The sequence below is a fragment of the Nicrophorus vespilloides genome, unplaced genomic scaffold (genome assembly GCF_001412225.1).
Source record: "Nicrophorus vespilloides isolate i.1.1-1 unplaced genomic scaffold, Nicve_v1.0, whole genome shotgun sequence".
Classification (NCBI taxonomy): Eukaryota; Metazoa; Arthropoda; class Insecta; order Coleoptera; family Silphidae; genus Nicrophorus; species Nicrophorus vespilloides.
Window position 1 is genome coordinate 26,390 of NW_017099042.1, and position 13,326 is coordinate 39,715.

The 13,326-nt window shown below is 41.7% G+C and overlaps 4 protein-coding genes across 7 annotated transcripts; 1 reads left to right on the forward strand and 3 right to left on the reverse strand.

Annotated features, from left to right (window-relative positions):
* The first annotated feature begins 75 nt into the window (after positions 1 to 75).
* LOC108563896 (exocyst complex component 7) lies at positions 76 to 2,970 on the forward strand. 2 transcript variants are annotated; one of them, XM_017922703.1, is made up of 12 exons: positions 76 to 239; positions 310 to 475; positions 537 to 745; positions 800 to 1,147; positions 1,206 to 1,371; positions 1,422 to 1,618; positions 1,675 to 1,854; positions 1,908 to 2,142; positions 2,201 to 2,417; positions 2,476 to 2,584; positions 2,644 to 2,777; positions 2,840 to 2,970. In XM_017922703.1, exons 1-12 carry the CDS (start codon positions 189 to 191, stop codon positions 2,940 to 2,942), a joined length of 2,115 nt encoding a protein of 704 aa, XP_017778192.1. In that variant the 5' UTR covers positions 76 to 188; the 3' UTR covers positions 2,943 to 2,970. The 2 variants fall into 2 exon arrangements, with proteins under 2 accessions (XP_017778192.1, XP_017778193.1); XM_017922704.1 differs by having other exon boundaries at positions 1,425 to 1,618.
* A 183-nt stretch (positions 2,971 to 3,153) lies between these two features.
* Positions 3,154 to 6,340, reverse strand: LOC108563904 (acetyl-coenzyme A transporter 1). 2 transcript variants are annotated; one of them, XM_017922714.1, is made up of 8 exons: positions 6,090 to 6,340; positions 5,755 to 5,992; positions 5,266 to 5,692; positions 5,001 to 5,209; positions 4,806 to 4,947; positions 4,098 to 4,264; positions 3,807 to 4,031; positions 3,154 to 3,744 (listed from the first exon to the last, which is right to left on the reverse strand). In XM_017922714.1, exons 2-8 carry the CDS (start codon positions 5,965 to 5,967, stop codon positions 3,574 to 3,576), a joined length of 1,554 nt encoding a protein of 517 aa, XP_017778203.1. In that variant the 5' UTR covers positions 5,968 to 5,992; positions 6,090 to 6,340; the 3' UTR covers positions 3,154 to 3,573. The 2 variants fall into 2 exon arrangements, with proteins under 2 accessions (XP_017778203.1, XP_017778202.1); XM_017922713.1 differs by having other exon boundaries at positions 3,156 to 3,744; positions 5,755 to 5,989; positions 6,090 to 6,339.
* Positions 6,341 to 6,428: 88 nt separating this feature from the next.
* Positions 6,429 to 9,264, reverse strand: LOC108563903 (cationic amino acid transporter 4). Its single transcript, XM_017922712.1, has 5 exons — positions 9,081 to 9,264; positions 8,879 to 9,020; positions 8,580 to 8,828; positions 7,363 to 8,526; positions 6,429 to 7,308 (listed from the first exon to the last, which is right to left on the reverse strand). Exons 2-5 carry the CDS (start codon positions 9,018 to 9,020, stop codon positions 6,932 to 6,934), a joined length of 1,932 nt encoding a protein of 643 aa, XP_017778201.1. The 5' UTR covers positions 9,081 to 9,264; the 3' UTR covers positions 6,429 to 6,931.
* Positions 9,265 to 9,640: 376 nt separating this feature from the next.
* On the reverse strand, positions 9,641 to 10,683 carry LOC108563905 (serine/threonine-protein kinase S6KL-like). 2 transcript variants are annotated; one of them, XM_017922718.1, is made up of 2 exons: positions 10,156 to 10,683; positions 9,641 to 10,102 (listed from the first exon to the last, which is right to left on the reverse strand). In XM_017922718.1, exons 1-2 carry the CDS (start codon positions 10,429 to 10,431, stop codon positions 9,998 to 10,000), a joined length of 381 nt encoding a protein of 126 aa, XP_017778207.1. In that variant the 5' UTR covers positions 10,432 to 10,683; the 3' UTR covers positions 9,641 to 9,997. The 2 variants fall into 2 exon arrangements, with proteins under 2 accessions (XP_017778207.1, XP_017778206.1); XM_017922717.1 differs by having other exon boundaries at positions 10,153 to 10,683.
* Positions 10,684 to 13,326: the final 2,643 nt, after the last annotated feature.

Sequence of the window (13,326 nt, forward strand, 5' to 3'; positions counted from 1 at the left end):
TATAGTGGACTAAGTATGATATGCAATTGATTGCAATGACATCTGGTATGAAATAACGGTATCAAAATCACTGAATCCAATTGAGTATGATTCCGATATTGTTGGCTCGCCCATCCATGTAAAAATTATGTCCACAACATTCAGTGTACGTAAACAATATCGAATTTGATAGTGGCAATAACAACAATATGAATATGATGGACGAGAAGAAGTTCGAAATAAGTAATAAACTGGAGAAGGTAGATTAATATAATATTGTGTCAAAGTAATGTTAGGATAATAATATTGTTTCATCAATATCATTTAAAGGAACAAGCAAATTTGTTGCTTCTTCAGGAGAGGATAACGAAGAGTGCACAGATGGCCAAAGGCATAGACACCATTCTGAACACATTTGAGCAGAGGCTATCTCGCCTCGAGGACACCATCCTACCTGTCTACAATGAAACAGAAAATCTACAGAAATCGCAACACAGTAAATATTTCATTGCATATCCATATTAATTCATAGACTGATCATATTAATTACTGAACAGACATTGACAGAACCCTGCAACTGTTGGACAATGTGATTGGTTTCTATGAAGTGTCTTCTCGTGTTGAGGATATAATTGAGAAAGGTCCTGGAGTTGTATCTGAGGGTGGCATAGATCTGGAATTGTACATACAGTCTTTGAATAGATTGGCCAGAGCACAGAAGTACTTTGAAAAACACATCCCACAAAGTGTAGAATTGGAAAATGTGGTATGTGGCTTTGTGTGAGTGGTTCAAGTACAAAATTATAGTTGATTTTTTCAGGCTTCCCTGTTCAATAAAGGCAGCGATAAATTGCATTTCGAGTTCAAATGTATTTTGGATAAGCATAGTAAACCTATGCTGCCTGTTGCTCTGATGAATTTGCTGAACAACGATGAGGACACTTCAAATGAGGATGTACCGAGTGCCCCGCCGCAGATTCCCGATCTACATATGCAGGATTTGATCAAAATCGCCAATTGGCTGTGGGAGAACCAGAGGGATGAATTCCTGACGGTGTACGGTAAAGTCCGCGGTAGCGTTCTGCAGAAGTCGATGACCTTGCTGAGGAACCATCAGAGATCCGTAAGCGGGGGAAGCAATCACGGCGGGATGGGATCACCTATGTTTGTATGTTGCAATTTAAATTGATATTGTATATAGTGTAACGTTAATGTGGATATTTAAGAGGCCGAAATTTCAAAATCGTCACGAGGCCACTAGGAAACCATCGACGCGGAGGCTGCACCAGGTCTTCGAGAAGAAAGCCAATCGTATGCTGCTGAAGGCCTCTCAGACTTTGGAGCACTCCACCGGTTTAACTCTGGGCGGTCGCAGATCCTCGACACATCTCGGTAAGAAATACTCTCGATTAGATTTTTAGTTGAATGCGATCTCCACAAAGCAGATCCATCGAATGCGACCGAGGAATTGGATAGCGAACAGGAGATGGATAATTATCTGGTGTGCGTTTTGGCTCTGCACAAGTTGATGCAGAACGAGCAGAACTTGATGAAAGGAGTCATCTCTATAAATCATCAGGCCAAAGTCTTCGAGTTGATCGTCAGGGAAGCCATGGACAACATCGTCCAGGACGGCGAGGTGAGATCGGACTAGTATCTTTGCGCAATTGCAAATGTGATCTTCTAATTTTGCAGAACATCGCAGCTCGCGCAAAACGTTGCATCAGCAGACACGATTTCGGAGCTGTCCTCATAATATTCCCAATTCTGAAGCAGCTTCTCTCCCTTAAGCCGGAATTCGAGAGGACGTTTGAAGAATGCGACGCGAACGTTCGATCAAAGTTCGATTCGATCTTGAGGACGCTCCATGCGACGGTAACGTAATCTTCGTGCAATTGTGTTCTGGGAATTAAAAAAATGTGTTTTAGGGTGTGAAAGCTTTGGACGATTTCATAGAGAGTCTTCGTCTGGACTCGGTGTCGCAACTGCCCAAGGATGGAACGGTGCACGAACTCACCAGCAACGTTCTCATGTTCTTGGAGCAGCTTTTGGAGTATATGGATACCATCGGAAGAGTTCTGGCAGACGACCCCAACTACAGCAGTCAATTGGAGAAGCTCAACGTGTCGGATAAGAGCAAAGCGTACATCGGCCTCTACATAAGTATGTTGCGCGGAAGAGATCGAGGCTTCTTTATACATCATGCTGTTCGTGTTTACAGAAAAGGTTCTTGTGCAGTTGAATCATACTCTGATAAGCAAGAGCGAGCAGTACAGCGACGCAGCGCTCAAATCCATCTTCAGATTGAACAACAATAATTACGTGCTGAAGTCGCTGCAGAGGAGCAATCTGCTTGAACTGTATCTAATCTCGGAGCCGAAGTGCGAGGAGTACTATTACAATTCAATACAGGAACACAAGAAGGCATACCTGCAAAGGTATTTATATATAATCTATTCATTATTTACATATTAACTTATTATTTTTTTCAATCAGCTGGAATAAACTTCTTAATTACATAACCACGGATGATTTCCCGGTGAATCTGCAACACACCGACAGATTGAAGGACAAAGAACGAGCCTTCCTTAAAGAGAAATTTGCTGTAAGACGAAATAACTTTTACTTTCCTCGAAATATTCACACTTAGTATACCTTCTACAGGGCTTCAACAAGGAGATTGAAGAGATGATGAAGGTGCAACGGGGCTATTCCATTCCTGACGTCGAGCTGCGGGAAAGTTTGAAAAGGGATAACAAGGAGTACATAATACCCAAATACAATGCTTTCTACAATATGTAAGTTTCGAATACTATCTTTGTCTTGTTTCATAAATTAATTAATTAAATTGAATTCACAGCTTTTCCGTCGTTCAATTCACGAAGAATCCTGAAAAGTACATCAAATACAAACCGGACGAAGTGGTCACCAAAATCGACAAGTTCTTCGACGTTGCTGCATAGTGAAGAAGAAAAACACAATAGTATTAATATCTCATTATTATCGTTATTAAATTATATATATTTAATCTTATCCTCTCTCTCTCTCTCTCTGCACCTGAAATTTACTAAATTTGTACAAGAAAAAAAAAACAGTCATAAATCCAATTCAAAAGACAACACTCTTTAATACTTTGATATTTATTTTGTTTTGTTTCGACTATACGATTAATTTATATAATTATTTTATTATAAAATATATTTTCTTATTTTAAAAAAACTGTATAACAAACGGTGCTGATGCAGTTGAGACGTACGGAATGGATAAATCAAAACTAAACGCATTTCTTCGTATTGTCACAAGGTTTCCGTATATAAGAAAAAAAGAAAATGATACCTCTTCTGTCTTAACAATCAATCACAAATCGACCGAACCGTCGTGATTCCCATATACACATATAAAACGTTAACAAAATTCACACCTGAAATTATTACTTTGATAATAACTTGATGGTGCTCGAATAATAACGAAAATCAAAGAAATAATAATTTACAAAAGAAACGTTAGAAATCGGTAGGAACACTAACTGTTGATTGCCACTGCGAAATCGTCCGTGTACGTGTAGCCCCGATGGAATGTTGATGAATGTAACTGTTATTTTGTCTGTTTAGAGAGCCTCCAGGCGTCCTCGTCCAGCGATTGGATCTTCTGGATGCGAGACCGCGCCCAGCGCAGCCACAGGCAACCAATTGCTGCGCAGACAACAGTTTCCACGTAATAACCGTCCAACCAAATGCTGCATTTACCCTCGTTCTTGGCGCACAGCTGCCGAAAGAAGAGCGAAATTAGAGTGAGATTAATGCAAGCGGTGGACACAATAAACAAACCTCCTTTTCGAGCGAAGTGCGACACAAGTTGTCGTCGTTGTTGACCCCGCCCACGCATTCCCTGTACGTGAGTGGATCGACGAGCCAGAGGGATAAGGTTGCCGGCCAATTACCGCCCAGATTGGTCACCGTGTTCAGCAGAGTCATGTAGGTACCGCCCACTAGAGGATCGCTGATCTTCGCGAAAAACGCCATACACGATACGAACATACTATAAACGCAAACCTAACCAAAACAAAAGACGATTCAAATGAGCGCACTCCTAGATCGAATCTTCAACAAAACACTTACTTGATGCAACGAGTAACAAATCAAAAGAAGTGCGTAATAGTAGACGGGTAAACCCTCCGAGGCATCGGGCACCAATTTCGGCGTGATCCACACCAGCAAAGCAGCGACGAAACCGAACATCAACCTATAAGGAATCGCTTTCGTGTACACCTTCAACGGTTTCGGTCCTATTCAACAAGCAAAAAAAAACAAAAATCACATGTATTTCTCTTCGATCCATTTGATGCGATGCTTGTTCTTCGCGACAACGCGTGTCGTGCGTTTTGCTTCGGCGCTACCGACATTCCTGTAAAACCTCCAGCAGCTGTCGCTCGGCTTTATCATGCTGCCATCGTTCACATTCAACACCGATATATTAGTAATCACTTTATATATAATCGTCGGAGGAAACTGTTGACCGTTCAGTCGAAAAACGAACTTGTTGTTCAAAGCTCGATCGAATCTCCCGCCCAAATTGAGTTTACGAAACAACATCCTGGGATTCTCGCGGGATAACTCCCTGAGCCTCCTCCGGACTCGCCCGAACAAGCATCTCCGATAAAGATATTTAAAGAAACGCTGGAGGATTCGAGCCGCAGCCTCCCGTCGTGCCATCGACAGATCTTGCAGGAAATAGTCGTGGTTCATGTTCAATACCGAAAACGGTTCGTCCATCATTCGTAATGTCAACTGTTACTGACACGAACAAACTGCGATATCTCCTCTTACCTGTTGTATATTTCGCGATGACCAAGGGCAACGCAATTTGCAAGGGAATCAATGGAACCGCCAGCAAACCGAGTCTCTCCTTCGGGATTCCGGCTTCCACCAACTTTAAAGTCATCACGCTGTCCGTGGCGGAAAAGCCTATCTACGAGAAAATGCGTAAATGAAAACTAGGCCACGAATTTCGTCGCAACGTACTTTTGCTGTCAACAGGATGAGCACCAACGTTTGCACCGGCTGCAGCTTCAGGATCTGCAGCAAACTCGAGTATGCCTTCTTTAGGTCCCTGTTGTCTTCAGAATTGTCTTCGTCGCGATGCTCCTCCTTCTTCAGAAAGGCCACGACCGTCGTCGTAATTAGGAATATCCAGCCCCAGAAGTACAGGAAACCGGCAAGGGTGACGATGCCTGCAGAAAATTTAAATTAACATAAGGAAAAGAAATAATAATAATGCAGTATTAACCCTCGTTTTCCGGTTCAGTCCTCAGGTAACTGTTGCAAAAGTCTGCGCTCTCCAAGGCCATAAATAGGACGTAGCTGAGGAAGAAACCTGCAGTTTGGCCGACGCTGTTGCAGGTGGACGCGTGCCCCACGTTGCTCTTCTTCAGCATGGTCAAAGCCCAGCCATCGACGGCGATATCTTGAGTGGCGGCAAGGAAGTTCAAAGAGAAGAACAGTGCGGTCAGGATACCAATGTTCGGCTCGTTTCCGTCAGCCCCCAACCACAGATCCACGTGACTGCTCAGCAGAAGCATGAACGCCCCAATCAGGTACTGAGTGGGCACCATCCACGTTTTCCTCCTACCAATCCGCATGGAAAACATTGAATCTACAATAGGCGCCCAGAGTAGTTTTATACTAAACGGCCAGTTAACAAAACTAAATTCGGCCTTCAAAAAGTCCACAAATGAGATTATTCGGTTAAGAAGCCAGGCAAAAACAATTGTATTACCTGCTGCTTGTAGCTGACTCCACGATTCTGCAGGATCATCGGTATGGCAGCGCTCAGGCCGAGCGGGATTCCCTGCAGCGTGTACAAGAAAAAGAGCAGAGCAATGTTCTTTCCATCACCCTTCAGGCTGCCACTGGAAGAGCTCTTCATGGTCTGCCCATTTTCCATGCTCGAGCTCGAATCTTTGCCCTTCACGTTACGTCTCCTCTCCATGCTGGCTCCTGCTGTTACTTTCCTGCTAACAACAATCAGCTATTATGGTAAACGCTCATGGACACGTCAGTGATGCAGACTGTCGTGTTTTTGTTTTGATCGTGCGTTCTCACAACACTCACCTGAAAAATCCGGTGATACGAGTGTTAGCAAATCGAATTCCTTAGCATCTTCGGCTGCGGCTTCAGTCCTTCCACTTAGAAGGTTCGATTTAATTGATGAAAATCGGAAAATCGCGAAAATTCCAATTTTGACACCGTCTGAGTGCACGTTGACAATTAATCTGTCATAATTAACCTCTGTCACTATTCCGAGCTTTGCAATTGGTGGAAGTATGCAAACCTCTTTTACCTAAACAGCGCCACCTTTAGTATTCATAGCTAACCTGTAATTAAAATTAGTTTTTGATTACGATCTGTAATTTGCAATTAGCGATGCTGAAATTACATAATATTTAATGATTGCTTAGGGAACGTTATATACTTTATTACATGAGTATTGTACATGTGTAGAAGATTGTTGGTGCTTTGTCTTTTTACTTTCAAAGAAATAATTGGAATTAACGCTGAAAATATTCGTACATTCTGGATGTTTCTCATTATTTACATAGACATATTTCTTTAATACATTTATACATATAAATACTTAGGCATTCTGTTCAACAAATATTATATTTTAACTTTAAATATATATATATAATTTCTCCATCTAGTAGTGTGAATTAACTGAAAACCTCTAAATCCAGACTCTCTCGAACGCAAATTCCAACAAACATTATTATTGTCAAATTTGTAATTTACGCCGAGTGCGTTTCTCTTCTCTACTCTTTTGATGAAACAGGTGTGCGCCTTGTTTTTGTTTTTTTTTGTATTTCTTTTGATATAATATGCCTTAGTTTACACGGAGAGCCTAGAAAATGAAGTGCTTCTACGAAATGAAACGCAAAGATAAATGAAGAGTTGGTTTATGGCACGTCGTCGTCTTCGTCGCCGATGATGGCGTTCCTTTCACCAGCCGTAGAGGATTTGCGACGCGTCAGAACGCCTTTGATGTTGGTCCGAGTCGTCGCTCCCCATTTCTCTTTGACCGCTTCCGAGGAGTTCATCAGCATCGAATAAGTGGACATCGTCTCACCTTCTTTACTGTTGTGAATTCCGTACAAGAAGTATACTAACATTCCGAGGACCATCCAGACGAAGAAACGCAGCCAAGTCAATATGTTCAGATGGATCATGAACTCGAGGTTGCACAGTATGCTGAGGGCGGGAAGGAATGGTACCATCGGCACTTTGAATCTGAGACCCTCGTTGTTCTGGTGGTGCGCCACGATGACCAGCATACCTGAAACAGTGAAATTTGAAGATTTTTGAAGAATTTACGATTTTTGATAATTACATGCTCCCATGATGAATATGAAAGAGACCGCTAAGATTATGGTCCACCAGATGCCGTTGCTCAAGTCGCGCGAAGAGACTTGGATGAGGATGCAGAGGGCGCCGGAGAAGACGGTGTAAATGAAGACGGAGGTGGAGACGGCGCTTCCAGGTTCGCAGTTACCAAGGACCGGTGTTAACCAGCTGTATTTGACGCGAAGAGTACCGGCCATGTTGACGATCTCTGAGGGCGTTGTTGGTTCTGAAGTGGAGACAGACATTTCCGAGCCCAGAGTGAGGATGGAGCGTGACGGGGATAGGGTCGGTCTGTATCTGAGGATGATGACGGACGCGCTGACGATGGTGTACGCGAGTAGCGTTCCGATCGACATGAATTCGACTAACTTCTCTAGATCGAAGAGCAGAGCGATCGTCGCGGAGAAGACGCCCGAGATCACTAAGTTCGTTAGAGGCACTTGGGTTTTCGAGTTGACGTCGCCTAAGAAGCTGAAGAGCAGTCCGTCACTGGCCATCGCGTACATGCATCTCGGCAGCGAGAAGAGGGACCCAAAGAGGGTGGTGGTCATGCCGCAGATGGCTCCTATGGAGATGGCGTATTTGACCCAATGCATGCCGACGCCTGAGAACGCCTCGGGCAGAGCCGCACTATCACTAATATTGTAATAAGGTACCAGGAGTGTTAAAGCAGCGCAAACGAGAATGTAGCCCAAGGTGACGATGCCCATCGAGAGCACCGTCGCCATGGGAATGGAGAAGCTCGGATTCTTTGCCTCCTCGCCGCTGGTCGCGATGCTGTCGAACCCAACGAAGGCGTAGAAGCACGTCGCCGCTCCAGCCAGAACACCGCTGAAGCCGTACGGAAGGAATCCTCCTTTCGGCGTCGTCCAGTTCTCCTCGTTGGCATAATAGAATCCGACGACCACGACCAGCACCATCACGCTCAGATTGATCACGGTGAGGAAGCTGTTCACGATCGCCGATCCTTTCACCCCGATGCCCAGCAGCAGGGCGTACACTATGCAGACGACGAACGCGAGAAGATCCGGGTATTTCCCCAGCAACTCCTCGTGCATTTCCCCTGTTATCGAGAGCGTCGCGTTGCTGATGACGCCGCCGAAGAGGAAATCGACGTAACCGCTCCAAGCCCTCGCCACGGACGCAGCCCCTACAAACGAAACAAAGTTATTGACTCAAACCAAACGAATATAATTAAAATACCTATCATATGTTCGAGCAGAATGTTCCAACCGATGACGAAAGCCCAAAACTCCCCTATGCTTATGTACGTGTAAACGTAAGCTGATCCAGCTTTCGGCAATCTCGTCCCGAACTCTGCGTAGCACAAAGCGGACAAAAGCGAGGCCAAACCGGCCAGCAGAAACGAGATGATGATTCCAGGTCCGGCGATCTCCTTGGCAACAGTCCCCGTCAGCACGTAGATACCGGCGCCCACCATGTGCCCCACACCTGAAACACGCCACATCAGCAAAACAATCTACATCCGATACACAGCATACCTAGCAACGTGATGTCGAAGGTGTTTAGGCATCTGTTCAGAGGTGTTTCCATGACATCGGCGGGCAGCTGTTTCGTCCGGTTCATCTTCGAGCAGAGCCCGGACATGACGTGCCCCAGGATCATCTTCCTAGAGCTCGGCATCTACAAATAACAACAACAGCATAAACAATTGAACAATCCGATTTGCCAAAGAAAACTCACCTTTCCTGATCAATCAATCCTGGTGGACGTCGCGAGGGAAATGCACGGATCTTATCGGAATTCCCGATTGCGCAAGATCCCCCCGAACCGGAGGGGTGGTCGCGTTCGAAGGATGTGCGAAAGGAAATCGATACGTGAACGCCGCTTTTAAAAATAGACCCAACGTCGCTTCGCACACATAAATACACAAACATCCACGAAGATTTATCCATCGTAGAAATTAATTTACTCGCAGAAGCAAATATTTGCAGTCATCCGATATCGGACGAAAAGAAACGCCGCTAATTTGATTGCATTTGCATTTCATAAACGCTTAAACAACCCCCACATTCGCATTGATTGATTAGCATACATTAATAACAATAGCATCAGCAAAGTGCGCTCAATTCAAAATAGTTTAAAAAAAAAATCAAAATTTAAATAGTGCAAATTTGGTGGCCTATCTCAAAAACCAATTCACATTTAAAATAAGATTAATGAAAGTTTGTTTAATCGTTTAATTCTAGTCATTTGTGAAATATTAATTTATGTTTATTAATATTACATTTTTTTCTTGCATTCCTTCAATAAAATGAACGTAAGAAAAACGAGTCAACAGATATGCTACGTCTACGGATATTTTGAGAGTGTAACTAAATAATTAGTTAATAATGTTCGCGCTCAGAGCGTAATTACATAATAAAAAAAAACGGAATTATCGTCAAATTAAAGCATCAGCAGAGTGGAGGTTGTTTTCAATGCCACGACGTTTCCAATTTAGGAAGGAGCGCGCACACGAGCGACGCCCGAAGACGCTGATAACGAATTACAAAAGATTGCGGATGGAATAATGAAAACGCTAATCGATTCTAAAAATAATCTTCAATTTACTACAACTAAATAATTAATACTAAATGATATATCGATTATAATTAAAATCATGTCTCGATCATGTCCGCATCGAAACCGTCCACCTGAATCGTGGAAGAGGAACGCTGGAAACCGTGCGGATAGAATCTCCTCATCAGCTCGTTCGGACTTATCTGCGATATTTGGAATTCGTTGTATGCAAAAATTGTTAAATTCCACTCACCACCTTCCTGTTTCTGACGTCCTCGAAGCTGAAATCTTTGTAGAAGGCTATGGTGTGTAGGGTGCGCAACGAGCGCAGCCTCTTCGTCGGCTCCATTTCCAGCAGCCTACGGAGGAGATCTCTAGACGGATGATCCAGATCGACGTCCGTCGGAAGCACCGCTCTTCGTGCATCGACGTCGAGCATCTCCAACGGCGCCTCCAAACCTGGAAACTGAAGAACGTGCATAAGGTCAATGCGATCCGCTGCAAAAATTCTCCGCATTCCGCTAGAGTTCATCAGGCGCGCTAACGATTATGCAAAACAAAACAACAACAACAACAAAAAAAAACAAATGGCAAAAGCAGCGAAGAAGAGAAAACAAAACAAATTTAAAGGAAAAAAAAATGAGTATCGGACAAAAGACTGGGTATATGTAATAAGTGCGTCTTTGGGAACAGCAGTAGCAGCAGCAGCATTCGAAATCCGAGATTGGAATCTGCGTCCCCCTCTTCCTCGTGTTTGATTAAATGCAATTGAGACACACGCGTCTCTCCTCTTCCTCCTACGACCGCCACCTCTTCAGACGACGACCGTCAATCTAATTCGATTGTGCTTTCGAGGAAATCATCTCTTCGGCCGCGGAATATTCCATTTGGGGGGATAATTATTTAATTGAACGCGAGAGCGGATTTGGCGCGTAATATTCATCAACTGAACGGAACGGAACGGCGAACGGATAGATTCAATTGATGGTGATGATCATGATGATGATGATGATGGTTCGAAACGATGAAGACGAGAGAAAAGAGTCTCGAGTACGCTTGAAACCTCTCCTTCGTAGTCAACGGCATCCTCTCATTTATCATTTCAGACAATACAACTATACGATACACAACAGACACACATAAATAGATTCAGTTCTTACAGCTTTATCATTACAACTTTCTTATTCTTTAAGTTTTGAAGAGTAAAGAAATATACAGTTATTAATACTTTTATTTGTTAATTTAGTGATTCACTTTTTAAGTTTTTTTTTTCAATATTCAAATACTGAAAAAGATATGTTAAGTATTTTTGGAGATGTTCAAATATATCGTTTTTTTTCTTGATTTTCTAGAAAATAAGCCTATTAACAATTACTTAACTTACTTGCTTACTTAGTGATTTTCTTGAAAACTATAATAGATAGATTAGATCCAAAAGATGCATATGAATCTTGGATTATTGGGGAATGTAGAGAGAAATGTACGGCTATTAATACTTTTATTTGTTAATTTAGTGATTCAGTTTTTAAGTTTTTTTTTTCAATTTTCAAAAACTGAAAAAGATATGTTAAGTATTTATGGAGATGTTCAAATATTTCGTTTTTTTTTCCTGATTTTCTAGAAAATAAGCCTATTAACAATTACTTAGCAATTACGATTTGTTTGTAATTGACAGTTGACAAAATGTAATTAACTGTCAAATTTGAAAACTTTTTTTTTCTAACTGAAAAACAGCAGTGTCTTCACATTCGATCGTTTTTCTCATTTACCACACAAAGCTCAAATATAAATTAATAATCCAATTAAAGTTTAAGAAATACGCTTTATAACAAGCCTACTAGAATCTACGTGATTTTTACGAATTATCCGTCAATTTAACTGTCAAATTTGAAAACAATATTTTTATCTAGCATCTTCACTTTTTATCGGTTTTCTCATTTACCATATATAGCATACATATCAATTAATACTCTAATGAAAGGCAAATATATAAGCTTTCCAGTGTTCCAATTGACAGATACGTGGCTATTATGATTTGTCTGTAATTGACAATTGTAATCAACTGACAAATTTGAAAAACATTGTATTGTTTCTAGGATCGATTTCACTTGCAAAGTGAAGTAAGTTGCAGGTAAACATAAAGTATGGATTGTTGGAATTGTTTGCTATTTTGCTCTGGATCTGCTGAAGGAAGGATGAAAGGTGGTGGAACGAGCAGCGGCAGCAGCAGCTCTCTATTTCTGCGTCAAATGCGCGACAAGCATGAAATAAACGGTGAGCCGATGTTCCTGACCTTGCCTCCTCAGATCACTTATTAATAATTATTATTAGTCCAAAGAGACAATTAACATTCCACACAACATGTGTCTGTATATAAATACATACGCATTTCCATCCATTCCACATCGCTCCACTCCATCCCTCTAATATCCGTTCATAAATTGCTGAACCAGTTTCCTCCGTCATTTTTTTTCTTCTGATTCCTATTAAGCCATTCCTCGACGAAGACCGCCGCCGCAATAACACGAAAAGAAAAAGAAAAGACCCAATAATAATCAGCAACATCATTACCATCGGCGTCATCATCATCATCATCGTCGTCTCTGGCGCCGGTTTCTATGCGAATTTATTTACTGGTTACCATAACAACAGAGATAAATGAACGATGGACCCGTTACCCCGCGATATAAACTTTTTTTCGTGGATATGCCTTGCAGCAATTATAACATACATTTTTGCACGTTCATTCTAACTGGATTCGATATTTCATGTTCAATTTGCTTCTTCTAATCTCGAACAAAAATCGATTGACCGGAAGACTTTTCGGGGGGGATTCCCCAATCGCCAATTAGATTAGTCATCGAAATTAATGATTGGAATGTTTAATGATAATTAGCAGAAATCGTGTATTCAATTATTGTCGGTTCCGTACATTTGGCAGTGCATTCACATTCAAATATAAAATAATGGAAATGTAACGCTAACGTCTCAAGTTTAGTGATTTTCTAGGAAACTTGAATAGATAGAGTGGATCCAAAAGATGTATATGAAAGTTGGATAATTGGGGAATGCAAGATGTATTTAGATTTGTTGATTTTCTCGGAAACTATACTAGATAGAATCGATCCAAAAGATGTATATGAAACTTGAATATTTGGGGAATGTAGAGAGTATTCAAAGATCACTGTGGTTACATCTGTTTGTCTGTAATTTGCAAAATTTAACTAATGAAAAACTATCACATTTTAGTGATTTTCTTGAAAACTATAATAGATAGATTAGATCCAAAAGATGCATATGAAACTTGAATATTTGGGGAATGTAGCGAGAATTCAAAGATCACTGTGGTTACATCTGTTTGTCTGTAATTTGCAAAATTTAACTAATGAAAAACTATCACATTTTAGTGATTTTCTTGAAAACTATA